This window comes from Heterocephalus glaber, unplaced genomic scaffold (assembly GCF_053883595.1).
Source record: "Heterocephalus glaber isolate CG9 unplaced genomic scaffold, H.glaber_assembly_v1.0 deba00001755, whole genome shotgun sequence".
Taxonomy (NCBI): domain Eukaryota; kingdom Metazoa; phylum Chordata; class Mammalia; order Rodentia; family Bathyergidae; genus Heterocephalus; species Heterocephalus glaber.
This window is the reverse complement of record NW_028258453.1, coordinates 6,222,862-6,245,749: the sequence shown is the minus strand read 5'-3', so window position 1 is coordinate 6,245,749 and position 22,888 is coordinate 6,222,862. Positions and strand designations below refer to the sequence as shown.

The 22,888-nt window shown below is 46.6% G+C and overlaps 1 protein-coding gene across 12 annotated transcripts; it reads left to right on the top strand.

Annotated features, from left to right (window-relative positions):
- Positions 1–1,996: 1,996 nt before the first annotated feature.
- On the top strand, positions 1,997–20,933 carry Prxl2a (peroxiredoxin like 2A). Of its 12 annotated transcripts, none has more exons than XM_021246734.2 (7): positions 2,164–2,330; positions 10,287–10,894; positions 11,120–11,282; positions 13,037–13,128; positions 16,301–16,441; positions 17,438–17,602; positions 20,366–20,933. In XM_021246734.2, exons 3-7 carry the CDS (start codon positions 11,138–11,140, stop codon positions 20,477–20,479), a joined length of 657 nt encoding a protein of 218 aa, XP_021102393.1. In that variant the 5' UTR covers positions 2,164–2,330; positions 10,287–10,894; positions 11,120–11,137; the 3' UTR covers positions 20,480–20,933. The 12 variants fall into 12 exon arrangements, with proteins under 12 accessions (XP_004867808.1, XP_004867805.1, XP_021102393.1 ...); XM_021246732.2 differs by having other exon boundaries at positions 11,103–11,282; XM_087201134.1 differs by having other exon boundaries at positions 2,166–2,330; positions 10,792–10,894.
- Positions 20,934–22,888: the final 1,955 nt, after the last annotated feature.

Sequence of the window (22,888 nt, the reverse complement as noted above, 5' to 3'; positions counted from 1 at the left end):
ATAAATAGGACACATATGTATAAATATCAAACAGTTTTTCTGGTGTGAGAAACTGAAAATGTAAATGAGGACTGAAATGTATAACAGATAATGTGAAATAGGAAGAAAAGGTCCAAAGGGGAAAGGCAAGTGGGAGGTGTATGGGAAAGGAAAGAAGGAAAAGGAATAAATACCAGAAAATGAAAAAAATGGAAACAAAGTCTTTGTAAATAGGGAGGGATAGAAGGGTTGAAAAGAGGGCAGGTGAATGGGGAAAAAAATAAGAGCCAAGATGTATTATGTAAAGTTACAAATTTCCAATAATGAAAGTCAGCATATTGTATACCTAAAACGTACCAATAAAATTAATGAACTAAAAGAAAATATCACATCATGCTTCTGGCCGCTGCTGCTGCTGCTGAGCAAGCAGATGAAGCCAGCTGAATCAAAAGGAATCACAAGTCTCCCCAAATTTGCTTCCTGCTCTTAGTGTTTTCTATCTGCTCTTTGGGATTTGTGAACGACTGAAAAATACCCCAGCCACTGTCAAGATGTTAACATCTGTTATCTAAGTTGTCACAAATCTTGTCAACCAGTTAAATTCAAAACCTAAGGATATTCTATGGTCTTTATAACATTAGAATTATCTTTTTCTCTTTAAAAGTAGGCGGACTTTTGGGAAGTTCTAGGGTTTTTTTTTTTTTCAGGTTTTTTGGTTTGTTTTTGTAAGTTTTGTTCGATTTATCCTTGAGCTTCTTGAAGAAGTTTCTCTGTGCTTGCTTGCCCATAACTTTTTTGGGGGGCTGGTGGCAGTTGAATGAATTCAGTTTGTGCCTTCTTGTACGAAAAGAAAGTTGGGGTATGAGAAGCATATTAGTGAGCTACCAGATCCAGCTCCGTTTCTGAACTCCAGAGCTTTGGGATGTTCCAGAAGTGTAAATATATCACAGTGTTTTGGACTTGGTTAGGAAGTATATCTCAGCTAAGCCCTCAGAGCCTCTCCCATCCCACAGTTCTGCTATTCCCAAGGCACTGGCACTAAAGGTCAGTTTCTGCATGAATGTGTCCAAAGGAAATGGCACCCTGTTTTTTTCTAAGTGGCTTTCCTTGCAAACTTTCATCTTTGACCAAACTTCCTGTTTTAGGATGAAGAAATCAAGCCTTCTCCTGCTCCTCTTCACAGGTAGGGAGATACAGGCAGGTGTAAGGAAGGTCCTCTAGGGATGAGTAAATTGTCTTTTCATGACTATAGCCACATTGCACAATATATTTTCTGACCTTCAAATCAGATCCTTGCTCTTGTAAGAAAACTGCATTAGCTCACAGGTTGATCGATCCTTTTCACACCCGAATTTAGACCCACCCCTGTGTTTCACAGCACTTTTCAAGTATTACACCTGGATGCTGGCACAGGTCCCCACTTGGGACCTAGAGGTGAAGCAAAGAAACTCACAATCTGGTTAAGGAGTGACCCTTTGCATAGACTCCACAGTCCCCAGTGTTGTCCTCTGTATGGAAGGTGCAGTGGGACCAGAATCCAGGAAGGTTAACTTGGGAAGCTTCTAGACTTTGTGCCCAAGCAGACACTCCACAGGTGAGGGGGCAGGAGCTGTAGGAGGTGGCCACGACGACCATAGGCAAGGCAGCCTGCTCTGCTGCTTCCTGGCAAGCCGCCCTGTGCCCGGGCTCCTCAAGTTTTCAGGGATCTTTTAAATCTTCTATTGTGAGACAGCTAATCCTGTCTCTGAGACCATGTTCTCCAGTCCACCTCTATTGCTGTGACAGTGTGGGCACCGTGGAATAAAGGTATACTCGTCATCTTCGCTGTTCTGTCTGATAAGAACCTTTGAGGCTGAAAAGGAATGTGGGGTGAGGATGGAGGATGGCAATTTTGCATTTATTCTTAAAGCTTAAAGGAATGCTCGTTAGAATTCGTCAGTCCTAAGTATTCTCTCACCATGCCAAAAAAAAAAAAAAAAAAAACAACCCATCAGAAAACCACTCCTCCACTTGGGGACAGGTGCTTCTAGATCAGATTAGAGTAGCGGCCTAAAAGACGAAGAAGAGTGAAACAGCCAATGCCGTGGGAACTAGGGTCCAGTCCCGCAAACGCTCTCCCGGAGTCCGCGAAGGGGCGGAGCCGGTCACGTGGGAGCGGGGCCGGTCACGTGCGGCAGCGCGAGCGCGAAGCTGCGCTTGCGCAGACGGCCCCGGGACCCGGGCGGGAGGTTTTGGTCCTAGGCTCTGTCCTCCCACGGGGAGAAAGCGGGTGGGAAGCACCTGCGGTGGCCGCCTAGCACCCAGCTCTGCCAGGCTAGTAACGTCCACGGAGGCGGGACCGCCGCGGGAAGGTGAGAATCCGGGTGGGGCCAGGTGGCTGAGCAAATGTCCCGGTGGCTGAGCTTGGGTCCCGGGTGCGACCCCAGCCCTCTCATGCTGCCCCGACCCCCTTTTCGGTCACTACGCGCCGCGGTCGGTGGCAGATCCTGCGCGGGAACTCGGGTCTCTGCACGGAGAACCTCGTCTCCCCAGCCCGCAGGCTTTGAGGGAGGCGGGTAGCACGGATATGTCCGAGTGGCCGGGACTAAGGACTGAGGAAAGAGTTGGGCAACGCGGGGTGGCGAGGAGTGACGGCCGGCGCCCTCTCCCTGAGCTTGTGCACGGTCGTGTTTCACGAGCACATCAGTACAAGTTTTCTTACGATCTCAGAGGCACCTGTTCTCCCTCTTGCAAAGGTTACAAATCTGACTTGAAATTGGAACAAACTCGAGGGTCAGTTGTAAAGCAGTGGAGAGGTGCGAGGATAAGGTGAACCGGGCAGCCTGTGCTCGGTGTGGATGCGGGCCTTCCGTGGAGGAGGCATGGAGCTCGCTAGGGGCCAGGTGGGCAAAGTTAAGGCCATCCTGGCGTCTGAGCCCTTCCCTGCCTTTGCACAGATCGATTACCTAGACTGCATCTTAGCTTTGCTTTTATTTTAACAAATCGTGCTTTGAGCCCAGTAGATGATTTTTCTTTTTAAGTGAAAGCAGTTAGAACTTATTTTGAAAAGTATCGTCATGGAGCTGGCTTGTTCAGTCTTAGATACTCCTTTGGTAGAGCCCTGGAAATAGAATTGGGATTCAGACTTGCAAACCCTGACTCTACGGAAGGCATTCATTCAGCAGAAAACTCTCCATTTTAGGCCGGGGATTTAGCTCAGTGATTCTGCCTCCTGCCTCGCAAGCTCACGGTCCCGAGTTCGATCCTCGGTACAAAAAAAAAAAAAGAAAGAACGAAAAAGAAAATTCCTCATTTTGTGTATAAAGAACAACTGGGGGGCAATTAATTGAGAAATAAGCATTATCCATCATGATGTGCTTTATAAGGTAGCTTACAGAGTGTCTCATACATTTAATCCTCTGATTCTTTCACCTCTGTAGAAGGAGATTTGGGAATCATTCCCATTTTACAGAAACAAAAGCGTCCAGGTTCACGCAACTTGTCAGAATTAGAGTTAGATAGTAGTTGTTCTTGGTCTGGCATTTCCCCTATTCCACATCGTTTAGTTGAGACTATGTATTTTTGTTGAACATGGTACAAAGGACATTTCTGATGATTGCGCTGTCAGCTCATGTGTTACAGGGAAGGCTTAAGACTGGAATTCTAGGGTCCAAGCCCAAGGCTCTGTCAGTGTCTTAGGAAAAAAGCCAGTCTTCTTCCAGTTGGGTCCTTGTGGCGATGGAGTTGAGCAGAGGGCTACAAGCCTCGTTTGGTGGAGGTTTGTGTGGTGCGAACTGCTGAGTGAGGCTATGAAGAGTCAGGCTCACCTCTGAGCTCAGTGGCCTCTGGCACAGGGAGGTTTCAGCTGAGCAGTGCCCTTTGCCTTCTCTGGTGCTACTAATGCAGAGGGCAGTGTGGGTGGCCACAGGAGGGGCACAGATAGTGGGTTGTTGATTGAAAAACAGCAGTGGGGCAGAGATAAGCCAGGGATCCCACAGATGTGGAGCTTCTGCCCTAGAGGCAGCCTGCAGTGACACTGCAGGAGCAGTGGATCCATGTTTGCCCTGCTCCAGGTGCCCTGCCCTCAGGAAAATGAGTGAATGTGAGCCCTGCAAAGAAGATAATGCTAGCGCATTGCCGTGTTTCACATTACTCTTCACTGACCACATTTTGAGAAGCTTTGTTTTTAAGAACATGTTGAGGGACACAAGGGTGAGATAGATGACTGCTCAGAGTCACAAAGTGAGTTTAGGATTCGGGTTCTGGAGCCCAGTCTGTTGTTGTATCACCCGTGGCTTCCTGGCCACCCCCATATGAGCTGATAGGTGTAGCCCAGACTTGCAGATGAGGACAGGATAGCTGGATTTTGGGGGGGATTCTGCAGCTTCAGAGTCACTTCTCAGAGGAAAGGACCTCTCCCAGCCCCCACATGCCTCATCTTCTCCATGTCTCAGAGCTTCCCTGGTAGCTGGTTATATTGTCTTCTGTTCTGAGCATCTGTTTCAAACTTTCTGAATCTGGCATCTGAGCAGAGGCCTGGGCAGAGCCAAGCAGAGCTGAGAACTGGAGACTACAGCAGATAGGTGAGAGCTCATGCCAAGTGGCTAGTGCTGTGGTCCTTGAGGACACAGGGGGGTGCAAGAACATCTGCCATTGCCCACTGTGTCATCGCACTGCTATACTGGTATTTTAAAGGTTTCTCTTTAGCATCTAGAATTGATAGGGCCTTGTTACTCTGGGTAGGAAAAGTGCAGATCAGCTTCTCAGCTGAGAATGGGCAATGTGATCCTTAACAAAATATTTGGCATTAGTTTATAAGCTCTTTGCCAAGTCTTGGGCCCAGGAGAGGTTTGTGTTCTCTCTAGGCAGCAGATTTCCCAGGCCCATTCTAAGGCCAGACTTGGCTCTTAGCTTGCTTGCTTGATGCTGATGATCAGATTTCAGAACCTACAGGGACCCTTTATCTGAGCTCTAACCCCTACACTATTCTAGATTTAGAGATCACTGGTCCTTGGCTGGCTACTTGTGGCACCTGGAGTGTGCAGTGCAAGATAAACAGTCATAGTCTGGAAGGTGGGAAGGTGGGAGGCCCAGACCTGGGTCTCATCATAGCCACTGACAGCCTGTCCCACTTATGTGACCAGTATTAGCCAGCCCCATCTCTGGGCCTTAATTCTCTCATTTACTCCGGAAAGGAGGAGCTGAATTAGAACATCCATTGAGGGAAGAAGGGAACAGAGGAGAGGAGAATGAAGCATCCTTCCAGCCTTATTCACTGAGGGGCTGAGGCAGGGAGGCCCACATACATATACTGTTCTTTTGTCTCCCACTTCTCCTTTCTCCCCATCTGCCTCAGGCTAAGTCATTTTGAGGAGGGCGGATTCCCTGGGTAGGGCTGGGCTGGGTAGGTGTACCCTTGATGTTTAGAGTATGATACTGCCTGTACTTGTTTCAAACATGAATTAATCCACCCAGTCCTCTGCTTTATTTATTAAGACTTCAGCTGTTCCTGCCAGAGGCAACTTCTTGAACAGACAGGAGTTAGGCCAGGGAAAGGGGTACAAAGCCAGCAGGAGAGCAGTGTTGGTTGGTACCCCATTGCTTTCTGGAGTGCCCTTAGATCCTTGTAGCTGCAGTCATGGAATAGAGTCTAGATGTCAGAAGAGTTGGGATGTCTTCATTTCTAGTTCCTCCATCTTTACAGATGAGACCCGCTCCCACAATGTCTTTGTAGCTTGTGTCAGGAGCCTTTGCTAGAAGCAGGGCTAGGACCTAAACCTGAAAGTTGATGGTTATGGTTTTCTTTAATGTCAGGCCAGCTTTGTCCAAAATTACTTTCCAATTTCAGAACAAGGAGCTAAAATTGAATGGCTATAAGTTATTTACAACTACCTCACTGTGGAGGTTCAAGGGCCCTCATTAGACCTGTAATGTGTCTAATTATCAGGATTAATTATCAGGATGAGTTAAGATGGTAACGCCTGTCCTCAGACTATGCTACTGTAACTATGAAGAGACATGTAACCAAAACACATGAATACATGAAGTCCATTGGTGCGGTGTGATGGTGTGCATGAGTTCACACATCTGTGTACACTACAATCAGCAGTGAGGGAGCAGGCAGTTGGCAGGGCCTTTAGGAAAGGGTTTAGAGAAAAGGTGTTATTTGTGGTGGGCCTTACAGAAAGCTGGGCAGTCTTGGGCGCTGAGGATCTAGTGAGGCTGATATAGTGGTGGGAGCTAAGGCTGGGATGATGGGTTGAATTTAAGCTGTGCTGTTAATTGTAAGTGGGAGCTGGAAACGAAGGGAAGGGTGTGATCAAGTCCCTCTGGCTACAGCATGCAGAATAAACTGCAGAAAACCAAAGTAGAGCCCTGCCAAATTCAGTTCTGTGGCTACTGAAATAGATGAGGTATAAAATACAGTAACTGGCCAGGACTTGGACAGTAGCAGGGAGGTAGAGAGGATCTTGGATAGCAGATACATTTTTTAAGATGGACAGAAATTCCTGACTGAAAAGTGTGGGCAGTGAGGGCCAAAGAAGGGTTTTTGGCTTGAGCAGTTGGCTGAGTGATTGTGCTATTTTCTGAGATAGGGAACCTGAGAGGAAAAATTGATTTCAGTGGAGTAGCCACCAGTTTGGGACATGGTGCAACAGAGATACATTCAAAAAAGTGGAAACTTTGAGCCAGAAATAGGAATGGGGACCCAGAGTCAGTACAAAGATGGCATGAAGTACTGAAAGGAGCTGCCGTCACCAGGAAGGGAGTGTGAGTTGAGAGAAGCCATTTCAGTGGCAAGAAAAAAAAAGACTGGAAAACAAAGGGAGGAAGTGATGGTTCACTTCCTGGGCAAGGGGTGAGGAATGGGCAGGGGGGCAGGTGGCACAAGGAGCCATGGAGAATAGGACATCTCCCTTTGATGCTGTTTATGTGTCACATGGGCTGTGTTGAGCGCTTCGCTTCATTGGTCTGCACCGGATAGCTGGGGGTGTCTGCTGGCACTTGGGAAATGTTATAATCTGCATGACTGCAAATGACTCAAAGCTTTGCTCAACTTTTTGAAGTCCAGGGGGCCTTGGCAGCTCTCCATTTTGATGTTTTCTGGAGATTATCTGTTGAAAGCTGCAGGCCCCCCAGGGTTTCTGCATGGCCCAGTCCTGCCTGTGGAGTGATAGAGCTTAGGGACCTAGGCAAGACTCCAGAGCCCCACCTCCACCCCTCCCCTGTTGCCTGCCTGCACACCCTGCCTGCTCAACTGTGGGCCAGCCTCATTGTCATCAGAGGCTGGGATGTGAGCACTGCGGATGGTGAGTGTCTGTGCCCAGGTCTGACCTGCCCAGTATTGGGGATGGGGTCCATGTGGGGAGAGGAGGTACTTGTGAAGAGGCAGCCTAGGCAGGAAATGGAATGGGCAAGACGGGTGCGTATGGAGGGTGGTGTTGGTGAACAGTTAAGAATGTTCTGACTCCAAAATCAGCTGTTTGTGTTCGAATCATGAGATGTCACCAAGAGCTTTAGGAGTCTTTGTACCCCCCTCATTTTATAGATGAGAAAAATGGAGCATGGTGAGGGAGGCAAACTGGGCTCCCCAGGCCAAGCTGGTTGGTACTCTCCCTGCCTCACACCCCTCTTCACAGACCAAAGCTGCCTCGTGATCTTTCACTGTTTCGCTGTTGTCTGTCTGCTTCACCTTCTCCAGGAGAAGGAGGATCAGCCAAGCCCCACATGGAGAACTGAATTCTGCTGTGGAAGTTTGCTCTTCTGTAAACAGCCTTACTATTCTCTTTCAGAGAGACTGACCCTTTCCTTAGTGGAAGAGGGATAGAATGGGAGGAATGAAAAGGGACATCTGGCATATGGAAAATTTCCTAGAGCAAACACTTTGAATGTATTTGATTCATGACTTAATAAGTTGATCTTTTTAAATTCTCTAAGACAAGGGAGACCATACCCTGGAACTCCACAAACATACTTGTGAATACATGGTAAGGCAATGTGTGACAGCAGAAAGAGTATAAGGTCAGTTCCTGTTGACAGTGGTCTATGTGGCAGGTCCTGATGGCTATACCAGTGGGGAAGGTACTGAACTCTGAACCTCAGCCTTAGCAGCTGCAGACAAGCTGATCTCTGCATTACAGAACTGTTCAGTGAGTGAGCTCAGGCTGCCTATGTCAGGGACCCTAAGGAAATTCAGTGATAATGGTCTCCCTGCATCTCTTGTCAGGGAGCCAGATGGAGTTGCATGGTTCTGTTTCTACAATAGAGCTCCTCCTGCTACCCTTTTTGTTAGCAGGAATAGTGATTCAGGTGTGTAGCAAGATGTAGGGTTAGATGCTCCAAAGCTTGCTGGCATGGGAGGCCCCATGTAGCTTTGGGGTCTGGCAGAGCAGCTGAACCTATGTGTGCTCTAGGAATCCCAGGAGTTGGCTTTCACTGTCCCTGGCCGTAAAGCCATGCTGGGGACCCACTGAGAACAGCGTGTCCACTGAGGACCTGACTCTCTCCAGTAATTCTGATAATGCTCTCACAGCCTGGTGCTGTAGGACCTGAGGATGGGGGCCACCTCCCCAGAGGGATGACTGGTCACACATTCTGAATCATGGCTGGGGATGCGAGTGGGGCTTGGTGATGGAAAACACTCCTGGGGATTTTGAAGCCTAGATGTTGTACACCAGCTCTTGAACTTGAGGTAGGCAGATGGGAGCCTTTGCAGCATGGAAATTTGAGTTCTCAAGGTGCCTTCAGCACTTACATCTGCCCCCCAAATCAGCCTGCTCATTCCCAGGCTTAGTCAGCTGAGGCCCAGCCAAGCCATTTTGCCCTTCTTCCTGCACCCTGTGCCACCTTCAAAGCCACTTTCTCCCCCATGTTTCTGTGGCTTCCCCGACTGGCGCTCATCCTCCACTGCCATGGCCTCATTCATACTTGCCCCAGACTGCCTCACCTTCCCACTTGTCTGTCCTTGTGTGTCTGTATCTCCATGAGGACTGTGTATTGTTCCATTTCATGTCCCCCCAGAAATCCATTTATTGAACAGACCAGTGCTGAATAAATGTTTGAAAATAACCATTGAGTCTAGCTGAGTTGAGTCCCTTTGGGCTCATCAGCAAGCAGGCTAAATACCTGTGGCTGTGGAGGGGGGAGATGGAGCCCCTTGCCCCTCAGTGCAGCAGAGGTGTGTTGGAAGAATGCAGAGCTGTCAGGGTCTCTGGGCTTCCTGAATGCACTGTTAAGAGCTCTAGAAGTTGGAGCAAGTCCATTTGTAAGACAGAGGTAAGCTGGCTTTTGCATATTGATTCAGAAATGTTGACCACTCGTGTGGTTTTGAATAATACACACCTGTCAGAAATCCAAGATGTTTTTGAGGTATGTAAAGGCACAGACAGTGTTCCAAGCTCTGCAGAATCTCCTGTTTACCATAGGTTGTGAGAGCTATGATTTATTTCCTAATTGTCCTGTGAATTATAATCTAATAATGTGTAACTTTGCCACATTAAAAAATTGGAACCAGACCTGTGAAACATTCTTTCCTACTTGGCTCTGGAACTTGGTTGTCTGTAAGTTGTCATCGTCATCATTCAGTCCTATCAGATTCATTTTAGGTCACGTTTTGAGTGGTGGGGTTATAAGACCTCTGTCCCAGCTGGAGCCCCTCACATTGGAGACATCAGAGCAGCACCCCCTCTCCCAAAATGTGTATACTGACCTCCTCTTCTTTTTACACTGTCCTAATACATAGATGCCAGATTCCTCTTCCTCAGATGTTTTCTCTATGTGACCCCTTGCCTGGGGGTTCTTTTTTATCTTTTAACTCATATCTGAGCTTTCCAGGGTGATCTCAGGGCTACTCGGGCCTACTGTTTTCCTTCCCAAAGTTATCCCACTGATTGATTTTCTCCCATCTCAATGGGAGGCATCTATGAGTAGATGCCTCCCTCACAGTAACACAGATTTATGGATGGACCTTGGCTTGATCTTTGGAGAATTCTTACTAAATCTTAGGAAATCCTGAGAATTCTCCTGCTCACTTGAGTCTGAAGTTGGCTGGGTCCCCTCTCTTACCCACAGACCTATCCCCAGTGATCTCAGCACACAGAATCAGGGTGATGCTTAGGGAGGAAGGCACTGAGAGGCACCAGATGGAAGGATAGGTGTTGGAATCAGCAGGAGAAGGAAAGCTGGATGGGTTCCTACTGCTGTTACAAGGGTAGGATGCTTCCAGGGTTTCCCACATGGGAGGATTATCATTAGCAAAGCACCTGGGCTCACTTGAGAACCAGACTGGATTCCAATGGCACCTTCCTGAAACTCTCTTTCCCTTGCAGAGTCCCCTCCTCTACACAGGCACCTTTTGCCCAGCCTCTTCTGAAGCAGACACCCACCTGCTCTCCTGTCTCCCACACATTCAGCAGACCTTGATGCAGCTCTGTTCCCAGGGCACACTGGTGTCAAGCAGTGACCATCTTCACTTCAGAGAAGATTTGTTTTCTTGGTTTTATGTATTGCCTCTCTTTTAATTTTTAAAAAATTTTTACCATGGAACTATTTTATTTCTATAATGAGTAAAAAATAAAGCTCCTCTTAGTTGAGAGAAATGTACTGAGATTGCCTGCCCACCATGTGTGAGCCCCTCCTGGGCACTAGCGGGGGCCTTGATGAATAGGATATGGGTCCTTGTTTGGGGAATTTTCAAAATAAAGAAGAAAAATTGAGTAGCAAAACAAATGTCATCTCAGAAAGCTGCCCCTACCCAGGGAGGTTATAGCTAAGCCACTTGGGTAGTGACAGGCAGGTATCATTGCGAAGAATAGGCAATTATTCTGCCACCAGGTTACTGCAGGGCAACCACCACCACCTCGGGCTTGAGGGGAAGGAACAGCAAGAGAAGAGCTGAAAAGGGTGTCATTTCCCTGGACTGGCACCTGACTTCCTGGTGAGCTCCTTGGGATGAACCTGCACATGCCATTCCCTGAGCTCTGGGAGGGCAGGTGCTCTGCAGCCCTGTGCAGTCTGGTCTCTGACACTGTGGCCCCTCCTCTGCTGGCTTCCTGGCTGTCCCCTACCCCTTCAGCCTTGCCTGGCAGATCAGATTCCGGCTGTCCTGTGGGAGCAGTAACATCCTCCTTCCTCTCCATCTCCAGAAATGTCTTTCCTCCAGGACCCAAGCTTCTTCTCCATGGGGATGTGGTCCATTGGTGCAGGAGCCCTGGGGGCCGCTGCCTTGGCCCTGGTCCTGGCCAACACAGACATATTTCTATCCAAGTCTGAAGAAGCAACACTGGAGTATCTGGAAAATATAGACCTGAAAACATTGGAGAAGGGTAAGTAGTGACCCTGCTGCTCCCAGTACTTTTCCAAGGTGCTGAGGTACAGGCTTACTTATTTTTTTCTTTCTAAAATAAATCTTTCTTTTTCGAAAAAGCAAAATAACAGCTAGGGAAATTTTAATACTTTTTAGATTACCAATCTAAATACTTTTTAATACCAATCTAAATTAATACTTTTTAATTACCAATACTTTTTAGATTACCAAATTAAACACTTTTTAGATTACCAATCATTCCATTACTCTTAATACAATCATTGTTTTTATTTTGGCCTATTCTTTTCCATGTATACACCTTGTTATATTGTTATGATTTTGGTATAAGTTGCTATTTTACCTTTTTATTTTCAGGGTCATTTTTCACTCTGTTGTCCCTCTAACTGCACTGATAAATTACTCAGTAATACTTAGTGATGCTATAACAACACTTAACAAACCAGCCCTTCCATGGAGTGTTCTGAGGAATTCCAGACTTGTGGTATCTCTCTTAAAAAAGGAATTCCTGAGTCCAAGAAGTCTGAGACTCACTGTTTGTCCAGTTCCATGTTCCTGATGCTCAGCATCGGGCCTGGTACACAGTAGGGATTTGCTTATTGAAGTGGGGGTCTGGGTTGCTACTGATGAAGTATGGTCAGCCCCCTCTTCAGTCTAGCACTATGGAACAGACCTATGTGTCTGCCTCCCCTGGGGACCCACCCAGAATCCATTGTAGTGACAAAGCCACACACTCAGTCATGGTTGCCCTGCCTCCACACTGGCTGTATGCATCATGTAGGCTGTAGCTCAGCAGGGCTCAGTCATGCCCAGATACACACTGGAGCTTATGGGCTGGGTGGTACCCAGGTTAGTGCTCAAGAGGAAGCCACTGTCATCTGTTCCCTGAGAGGCTTCTCTGAGGAAGGCAGAGGTGTGGTTGCAGGGACTCCTGGTAGATAACCTCAGTAAGGTGCAAAGAGGCCTTTTGAGCTTTGTTCAACCCAGGCTTTCCAGTCTTCTTCGATTACAGTTTCACTCTCTCCCTCCTTCTTTTCTCGTTCACATAACATCCCACGGGGACATGGACACATCTAGGATATAAGTAAGGGTTCATATTTATTGAGCCCTCACTAACTCTCTACAACTAAACCTTGGTGAGAGCACCAAGACCCAAAGAGAAAAAGTAACTTTCCTCTTCCCAGGATCCCACAGCTAGATTCTGGCTCAGAGTGACCTCTGAAGCAAGCTTGGGCTGCTGTAATGTCTTGCTTCCAGCATTTCCTTATTGGACATCATCTGGCCTGCTTTATTAGTAATAGTGCAGTTAACATACTTACGTTAAATTCCTTTTTTATTTCTTTGAATACATTTTTAGGAATGGAGTTATTTTGTTGTTGTTCAGAGTATAAGTCTTTGAGTTTAGAGCACATGTATGTGTTCCATAGGGTGGTTAAGTGTCCCACGATGCCAGCCATAAAGGGAATTGCAACTGAGCTGGAAATAGTGCAGTGTGGAAGATTCAAGTTTGAAAGTAGATTGTGGGGGAGGGACCTTTGGAGCGCACAGTCCACTCCTTCAGCTTTACTTCCTCTCCGCAGGAAGATACATAATCCCTGTATGTGTTTGCCTTTTCCCGAGTGTGAAGTGCCTGTCCCAGTCCTCTGCCAGGCCTCATTTCTGACCTTACCTCAGCATAGTGCAGTTCAGGAGCTGCTCAGGGGCTGGGGCAGGGCTGGGAGGAGGGGATGTTGTTTTCTATTTCTTCTCCCTTAGACCCAAGGACTTTCAAAGCAAAGGAGCTATGGGAAAAGAACGGAGCAGTGATTATGGCTGTGCGGAGGCCAGGCTGTTTCCTCTGTCGAGAGGTGAGTGCCTCTGAGGGTCTGTTGGGAGCAAATGATTCCAACAAGTGGGGCCAGAACATTTCCTGTGCTGCAGGCCCTCCTTATCCTTTATTCATTGGACCTTGAGCTGTTCTCTTTTATTTGCACTAGGTATTTCTTTTGGCATAGGCTCTGTTCCTGTTCTATAATACTTGCCATCTCCTACTGGGGTTGGCCACATGTCTGACTCCCCTTTGGTATGTCCAAGCTTTTCATCATGTGTTGTTTTAGCGTCTATGTCCAGACTACTCCCATTTAACCCAGGGCAGCCGCGAGGTCCAGTTCTGTGCTCCTAACAGTCAACACAGATACTGAAATGGGGGTTGGGCTTATACTGATAGGGACATGGTCAGTCTCCACCTATGATGGGGCAGCAGCACATACAGAAGCTGTTCAAGGCCATGCTTTGGAACAGACCTGCCTGTCTGCTAGCCCTGGGGACCCACCAAGAGTCCAGCATGGACAGCTGAGCATAGTATTCTCCCATCATGGTTGCCCTTCTGCCTTGTTGCCCCCTTACAGGTTTGCTATGCCAGTCATGCTGATGGCAAGGGTGCATTTGGCATGAGAGCTAGGAAAGAGTTGAAGGTCACTGACTGGGGAGTCTCCCGGTTGGCTTTTCAAAGGGAAGCCATTGTTGCCTGTGCGGAAAATGAGGAAACATATCAAAGGAAGGCACCTAGTGTCAGAGGGAACTTGTCACTTTGTGGAAGGGCAAACCAAGGGCCAGAGTGGTTTGGTGGGCTGCCCAGTTGGTAGCAGAAGCTGTAAGTTCTAAGGCCACTGCCTTGCTAGGAAGAAAGCTGGGAATGACAGTGCTCCTGCCCTGGAGGCATCCTGGTTTCCCAAGTAGTAGCTTTGGCCTTGTCCAAGTTACCATCCGCATTCCCCTGGTCATCTCCCGCACTGTGAGAGATCACCTCTGTGGCCTGGTGGTCTCTCCTGTTTGTGTGTGAGGAATCCATCTGCTTACATTGGCATATCTATGCCTGTTATCTCATTGGCCCCTCACTGTATCTCCAGGAAATACAATCTGTAGTTACTATTCTCAATTCACAGAGGAGGCAGCAGTGGTGCGTTGCTTGGAAGACACTGCCTAGAGAGGTGTCTTAATTTCCTGTTGCTGCTGTAGCAAGTGGCCATGAATTTAGTGCCCTTAAACAACACAGTTATTGTACAAACCTGGATGTAATTCGGTTGCATTCCTCCTGGTGCCTGTAGGGAGGATCCATTGCCTTGCCTTCTCCAGCCTCTACAGGCTGCCAGAATTCCTTGGCTTATGGCCCATTCCTTTATTTTCAAAGTCAGCAATGACTCATCAAATCATTCTCATGTTGTGTCCCTATGAAACTGACTTCTCCACCTCCTTCCTTCACATTTTAAGGGTCCTAGTGATTACATTGGGCCCAGTATGATAACCCAGGAAAATGTGTGTGTGTGTGCACAAATGTGTGTGTTTGCGTACACATGTCCTGGGACTTCAACCCAAGGACTTGGGCATGTTAAGCATGCTCTACTACTAAACCAAAGCTCCAGCCCATAGGACAATCTTCTTACTTATGGTCAGCTGATTAGCAGCCTAAATTTCATCTCAGACTTAATTCCCCTTGCTATGTCATATAACATATTCATACTTTCCAGGAATCAGGACGTAGATGTGTTTAGGGTCTTACTATTCCACCTACCTCTAGAGCGGAGTTTAAACTCAGGGCTTTCCATTGTAAATCTGTAATGCCTCCAAACACCAACCTATAAGACTGTTTTGACTTGGTCTCGTGAGATGAATGAAACCCAGAAGGTTCCAAAAGCAACACTTCTTGCTAATTGCATCCTGTTTTCCTCTGTGCTGGTCTGTGCTTTGGCAGAGCATTTTGTAAAAACAGTTTTCAAAGTGGTAGATGGGTGGCAGTCTGAGTTATCTGGAGAGACAAGAGGTGGAGGTGCATGACTCGGTTTCCACTTCATGGCTTTGTACAGTCACATATCCAACTTAAAAGAGCCCAGAAAAAGCAAGTGAAACTTCTAATCTTTGATAGATGGTCTTTGACCACATCAAACACTGTAGTCTTCCTCTCTGCTCTCTGGCAAAATTTCTACTCACAGAAACTCTTGATAAATACATTATAATTAATTCTCCTGCGCGCGCTATCTTTTCTTTCCTGTTCTAGAAAGTAATGAAAAATTAAGTGCAGTTGCCAACAGAGCAACACATTTGTATTGGAGGTGAGCAGGCTCCATTTAAAAGGACTTCCTGCTGATTCTTTAATTCTGACACCTAATGTAAAAAGGGAATTTATTGTTAAGGTTGAAGCTTTACCATAACTCATGCGGTATTATTTATTCATCCAGCACACAGTTCATGAAGATCAGGGACGCCTGTACCATTCAGCTCAGCTGCATTCTCCCCATTGTCCACCTTCAAATCCTTCCACCTGGTCTTTATACCCTCTCTGTACCTAGGCATGTGCTAGACACTGAGAGGTCCAAGAAATGGAAGACTCAGTTTCTGACTATGGGACACATCAGGAATTTAATGACAATATTCAACTTAGTGGTAACACCCAGACTCTGCACAAAAAGTTGCCAAGCAGGGAATATAGGAATGCAGAAAAGCTGGGCCTACTGTCCAGGGAGATCTTTCTAGACCAGAGGGCAGGTTTGAGGTGGAGAGAGATGGAAGATTATACCAGGGGAGGGGAGCCCCTTGGGACAGCAGTATGGCACCCATGGTCACATGGCCTGCATGACATCTGTCATGGGTCCTTGTGCCAGTTTGGCCTAGTGCAGGAGAGGGGCTGGGAAGTAAGGTGGCAGAAAAGTGCAAGGCTGAGAGTGAAGAACCTGCTGGGATACAGCTTCCCAGTCATGACTGTTCCCATGCTGCAGTTGGGACACCCACAGAAGCCCCGCTCTCCTTCCCAAAATGAGTCACCTGCCCTGAGGAGGGCACCTGACACCCAATCAGGAAGCTGGAGCCCAACTGGAACAGGTACATGCTGGGCTTCCTGGACCTGAACTGTCTGATGTTTCATTGCCCCTGTTCCTCTACCTGCAGAACCAGCAATACTCTGGCCAGTAAGGAGGAGAGGTGCATTGTTGGCCACAGAGCCCCAGAATTTCATGCCCATGAAGCTGAACCCCTTCTCTTCCTCAGGAAGCTGCAGACCTGTCCTCCCTGAAACCCAAGCTGGACAAACTGGGCATCCCCCTCTATGCTGTGGTGAAAGAGCAAGTTGGCACTGAAGTGAAGGACTTCCAGCCTTATTTCAAAGGAGAAATCTTCCTGGATGCACAGGTGCATGTGCTGTGGCTGGTGGGAACTGTCTTGGCGTGGAGTGTTGGGTGGCTCAGTCTGTGTCTGGCTGAATCTGTGGGCTGGTCCCCCTTCTGCTGCCCTGAGCTTCCAGAGGGCTCACCAGCCCTTAGAGTAGGCCATCCTCTTGCTTATCACTGGAGCCCTTTCCTGCAGTATTATCCAGGAGGGTGGGAAGTAGGTGAAAACTCATCAGGTTCCCAACATGCACATGGGAGTCCTGGCACAAACTTCCAACCCTTGGTTCATTGAACCTGTATTTTTCTTCTCTAGTTCACCCAGTGTAGGATGTAGCACTGTTGTAAGTGTAAGAACAGTGAGAGGTTGAAGCTGTAGCTCAGTGCTTGCCTGGTGTGTATGAGGCCCTGAGTTCCATCTCCAGCACTGTGAAATAATAATAATCATAACAACTATTCACTGGGCATGGTGATACACATTTGTAATACCAGCTACTTAGGAGACTGAGATGGGATCATAAGTTCAAGGCCAGCCTGGGCAAGATAGTGAGACCTTATCTCAAAAAATATAAAGGGCTGGGGATGTATCTCAGCGCTTTCTGAGTTCATCCCTGGGACCACAGAAAACAAAACAAAACAGTGAGAAGTTAGAGTTGCTTCCCTAGGTCAGGCCTGCCTCAGGTCAGAAGCTGAACCCATGGCTGGTGATGTAGCTCAGTGGTAGCCCATTTGCTTGGTATGTGTGAGGCAAGCACATGGGTGGGTTCCATGCCCAGCACCACCCCCCAGACACACACATGCAGGGACAGTTTTTAAGGAAGAAACTACACCCGGCAAGATTGTTTCCTCAGATAGTTGAGGGTGGTCCTGAGTGGGAGTTGTTTGTGTACCAAGTGGGGAGAGGATGTGACCCAGCAGGCTGTGGGGCTTTGCCTGAGAACAGATGCCCTGCTTGGAACCTGACCTCCCTGGGTAAGGCAAGCATACAGGCTACTAATGTGATGTCTTTCTTGCACTGTAGAAAAAGTTCTACGGTCCACAGAGACGGAAGTTGTTGTTCATGGGATTCATGCGCCTGGGTGTGTGGTGCAACTTCTTCCGGGCCTGGAGTGGAGGCTTCTCTGGAAACCTGAAAGGTGAAGGTGTCATCCTTGGTGGAGTTTTTGTGGTGGGACCAGGAAAGCAGGTAAATTCTTGGTGTTTTCCTTGTGGGTCAGTGGGTATGTAGGTCAAAGGCTGGGGAGAGGGGCTGACTTTTCCTATTTGGGGCTGACTTTTTCTATTAGGGGCCTCCTGGCCTTCCTTCCTGGACCAGCGAACATGAGGAAGGGAAGGGTGGGTAGTTGTTGCTGATCACACATTTGGTGTCTGCTGCATCACACACGTCATGCGATGGTCTGACGTAGTCTGATCGTGTTGCAGACACAGAACTTGGGACAGGAGGGGATGAGTGACAGCACCGGTGAGCACAGCTCAGTGGTAACACTGCAGGCTTGAGCCTAGGCCTTCTCACTTCAAGTTCTGTCTTCTGTGCTCAGACCAAAGCATGATTTTTATTCTCTTTGTGAATTATTCCTTTGGTGCGTTCCTAAGCCATCAAGGATGAATGATGGAGAAAGTGAAGAAGAGAGAAGGAAGGAAAACTGGCCTGATGGGGGAAAGTGGCAAGGAGGTGGGAGGGGACCACACTTTTCCCTGTGGAGGTCTTGGTGTTGGGACTGAGCCTGGAGAAGTAACTAAGCCCTCTGTAGATAGGTCATTGTGGGGCAGGGTTATAAGGACCCAGAGTCAGCCTGGGGATCCCAGAGGAAAACATAGAGAAGAGAGATGAGGTCTCTAGGGGCCTATGAGCAGGTATGTGGTGCCCCATGTGGTACCAAGAGGGGCAGTGCCCTCACAGACAGCTGTACAGCAGGGATGGGGCAGAATAGGTGCAAGCAGTGCAGGGAGGACAACCTGAGACCGGTGACCTGACTTCTAAGCCAGTCTGTCAACTTTGGTCATGATGTTAACATGAGAAGAAAGTGTTGTTTTTTTTTGGTACTCGGGATCGAACTTGGGACCTTGCACTTGCGAGGCAGGTGATGGAACCACTGAGGTAAATCCCCAGCCCAAGAGTGTTTTCTTTATGTGGAAGTACAGGGCTGGTCTGCATCTCACCACCAATGTTGATAATTGCTCTTTCTCCAGTTTAGCAGAACTGAAACTGGGAATAGAAATCCTTGGATTTTAAGCTTTATTTCTTATCTCTTCCTTTTATATTTTGGTAACTGCTTTTGCTTCTCTTAGAACTTGGCATTAAATGGTGTTTAATAAAACCTATTTGCTCAATTTTTTGGTAAATAGATCAAAATGTCAGTGGTAATGGCTACCAGAGCATGCCTGCCTGTCTGGGTGCTCATACAGGACTGTCTTCCTCACAGCAAGTCTGAGATATCAAGAATTCTTGTTCCAATCTACATGGAAGGAAATGGGCCTAGAGATAGGAAATCAGTCACCCAGAGACACAGCTAGTAAGGGCTACGATGGAAATGAAACTTGAAACACAAATGTGTTTCACTCCAGAGAGCCTGTCATGCTCCTGCCCACGGACTGTCTTCAGAGGTGGCTCCCTGGGGCCCTTTCAGATGCCCTTCCATGTGGGCAGGCCACTTCCCCTTCCCATGCTGCACTGTGGTGTTCCTTCCTCGCTGGCTCTTCCTTCTCCTGGCCTCCAGGGCAGGGTTTGGTGTACCTGCCAGCCTTTTCTTGCCTAGCAGTGACTCACTTGGTGTTCATGGGCCCTGGTGGCACATTCCTGGTGTTGCTAGGTGTGTTGTTTGATTTTGTTGGTACTTCCTGGAACTCCTGGCTTTCCTCTGCCTGGGGGAAGGCTAACTAGGCTAGCTTAGTATTGGGACTTACCCGCCAGGTGCCAGGTGCCACCCAGTGGGGATATTGAGTTTTCATTTTGTTTTGTCCTTGTTTTTGTTTTTGATAATAATCTGAAAAGCATATTTAAAGAAGTATATGTGGACTATAGAAAATTTGAAGGGAGCAAAATGATAGTGGGGTCATTCTGCAAGTTGAGCCACCGCAGATGACCATTGGAACAGAGCTGAATGGCTTTAGCTTTGTTTATTTTCAGAAAATAGTGTCCTACTAAATAGATTTTTTTCTCTTTAGCAGTGTGTCTTGCACATTTTGCCATATTATTACATACTCTTCCTCAGTATTTTTGCTGCCTATATTATGCTTTATTGAGCAAGTAAATATGATTTCCTGATCCTGCTCCCTTGTAGTCACCACAGCATGGTGATTTTTATTTTTAAAGTTTTTATAGATAATAACGATGTGTTTACAGATTTTTAAAATTAAATTTATGAGTTTCCAGGTGTAATGGGTTAAAGAGCTTTTTAATAAGGATTACTTGATGCTGATTTCAAGCAGTAATAATATATGTATATAACTTTAGGGTAATTTGGGGATATCCTGTATCTCAGTGCATTTTCCTTCACTATACAGAAGAGTGGCCTGCGGTTTCTTAGGAAGATTGAAGAAAAGAGTTGGCTCTCCTTCTCAGCTGTCATTCAGCACCTGCCAAAGTCTCATCTCTTGAGTTCTGCTTCATGGGGTTTTCCTGTTAACTTCATTCTGTTTTCTTTGGCTGCTATGTTCTTTTACCTCTCTCTCTTCCTGTTTATATCCTGGCTACCTCCCGTGCTTGTCATCTGTGAAGCCTGTCCTAACACCTTTGTCATAAGTAATCATTCCTGGCTTCCTGCTTCAGTGTGCTGCTTGTGTAGTACAAATACTGTGATGTGGCTTCCCAAGAAAACTGGACTCCATGGCAGGTATCTGGCCTGATACTGCTGTGTTCTCTGCTTCCAGGCATAGGGCTGGACAGACAGCTGGCACTCAGTGACTGTATCATGAATGAGGACTGACATTCCCTTTTGTTTCTTTTTAGGGCATTCTTCTTGAGCATAGAGAAAAAGAATTTGGAGACAAAGTAAACCCACTTTCTATTCTGGAAGCTGCTAAGAAGGTCAAACCCAGGAGTCTAGCTTCAGAGAACAAATGATCACATAAAGGGGGCCAGCTATGGCTAACTAGGGGCACTCACTTGTGTTGCTGGGAAGTTAGAAACCCACTTACACCATATTCTCACTATGGATTATTAATGCATTGTAGTATTGTTTTTAGTATAGGCCCAGTAAGGCAAAATAGGTCCAAAAACAAGACTGACAAAAATCTAAGAAACTAGTGAAGAAAAGACTTGGAAAATATGAGGCATAAAGTTGACTGCTGCACCTCACTACAAATGTGTGTTTGAGCACTGTTACTTGAAATTTTTATTTTCATACCTTCAAATACTAAGATAAGGTGGGGCTGGTGGGTACAGCTCAGTGGAAGAACACTTGCCTAGCATGCATGAGCTCCTGGGTTCAACCCCCTGTGCCACAAAAAAATAGAAATAAAATAAATGTTGAAATCTAAGAAAAGATAATGATTGAATTAAAGATTGGAAAATATAAGGCTTTTGGCTTGAGAGTCTTTTTTTAATGACTTATTATGCAATGTCAAAGTAATACTCATAAAGAAGTTGATGTGTAATCAGATAATTTGATAAAGGTAAATTATAAAGTGAAATATCGTCTTCCATTCTAGCCTCAAAGATTTGTGTTTCTAGAAGAGGTCATCATCTCTGACTTTAATAAAATTGTGCATCAGAAATCACCTGTATGCACACATTTTTTGATGAAACTAATAACAAAAATATTTACCATAATGTTGGCTGAAACTGAAAAAATCAATATTCTCCCCATGTTTAGAGTACGGTGGTGGGCTTTAGTTTGAACGATCAAGTGGTTTTAAAAATGATCAGAGACTTATCCTGTCATTCATGTTGGTAATTTTGCTGTCTTTCCTGGAAGAATGATTTTGGTATTTAAAATTGCTTGCTGCTTCCATTTCTGGCTTCCATTCTGGTTTGCTAAGTGGAGAGGAGAAAGGACATAAAGATAATGAAATATAACTTGATGCATTAACTTGTTACTGTTGAGTTTTGTCATGTGTGTAACCAGGGAGTCTACATCAAGACACCACATCAGCCCCTAAGTGTAGGAATCACATTCTCCCAGAGGACTGGCCCAGCCTGAAGAAGGAAACTTGTCATTCAGGAAAGCAAGAATAGAGAGGAGGTTGGAAGTTGAGTTGGGACAATAGGATAGGTGGGGACTAAGTACGCAGAGTCAATAGGGCCGAGTTCTTCAGGGCCTGGAGCAGGTCTGGGTCTGACATCATGTGGTGGTGGCTGCAGGGAGAGTACACAGACCCAGGCTAGTCTGGACTTTGGCAGCTTTTGAGACAACACCTTTCAGTGCCTGCCCAGGTGGACGTGATGACTTCTCTCCCTGGACTCCTGCTACTGATAGGATAACTCACAGCAGAGTTCTTTGGTGCCCAGATTACACTTGATGACTGAAACAAGCATGTTCTCTTACAGTTAAAGAAGAGCAAAGCCTGAGGGCCGTTACATCAACAGATGCATGAATAGAAACCTTATTGCATGGTCTTCTCTCTCCTGTTGGCATAGCATTGAGGAAGAGCACTGCATTGAGGCATGAGATGGGTTTTATTTCTAGTTTACTAGGACCTTAAAGCACTGACTCTCAACATTCCCTCATTGGTAAAAAATGGGTGTAAAAATTCTTCCCTACCATTCTGGGCTGATTATTAGAAGTTATTGAGGGAATGATGAATATTATAAGACAGTGGCTGTCCTACTTTATCACCTAAGGATCTTACTAAAATAGAAACTGTTGAAGACAGGTGTGGACACTAAAGGCAATGAAGACAGATTGTATGCCCTTTAGGAAACAGGAGCAACATGTCTTCAGTGTAGAACTGAGGTCAGCTTTAAACCTGCAGAAATGATGGGATTTTAAACAGAATCTCATTCAGCATAAGGAAGGGAAAGAGGTGACTCAAATAGGGTCAGAGAAATGGAAAACTACAGAAAGCTGGTGGAGGATGGTGGTCAGTGTGTTGAGGGTCTCAGCTGACTGACAGGTTTTTGAAGTCAGGCTTCTGCCTGCCCACAGAGCTTGGGAGGCAGCCCTCCCTTTCTTGATAATTACATCTTAGAGATGGCTCCCAGTCCTTGGCTCCCAGTCCTTGGCTCCCAGCTACTGGGTTATAAGAAATACATGTGTACCTCAAAGGGACTGAGAAGAGGTTTACAATTGTAATTTTACAAAGAATGTTTTAAGAAAAGGTAGGTTAGTAGCCTATGGTCAGGTGTTGGTTGGAACAAATGGTAAATTCTTTGAGCCTCCTTGAGTTTCCCCCTGGCAGGGATTCAAAAGAATATGTAGTCTTGAGCTGCTAGAAACTGCTGGTGTTTGTTCAATGTGTGTGTGTGTGTGTGTGTGTATTGGAGGAAGGCTGGACAAAGTCATTTGCCCTGAAAGTTTTGCAGCTGTCAAGA

Coding starts and splice junctions, on each gene's coding strand:
- Prxl2a (XM_004867748.3), top strand. CDS start 11,105: ATGTCTTTCCTCCAGGACCCAAGCTTCTTCTCCATGGGGATGTGGTCC. Junction 11,283..13,036: donor CCTGAAAACATTGGAGAAGG/GTAAGTAGTGAC, acceptor CTTCTCCCTTAG/ACCCAAGGACTTTCAAAGCA. Junction 17,603..20,365: donor TGGTGGGACCAGGAAAGCAG/GTAAATTCTTGG, acceptor GTTTCTTTTTAG/GGCATTCTTCTTGAGCATAG.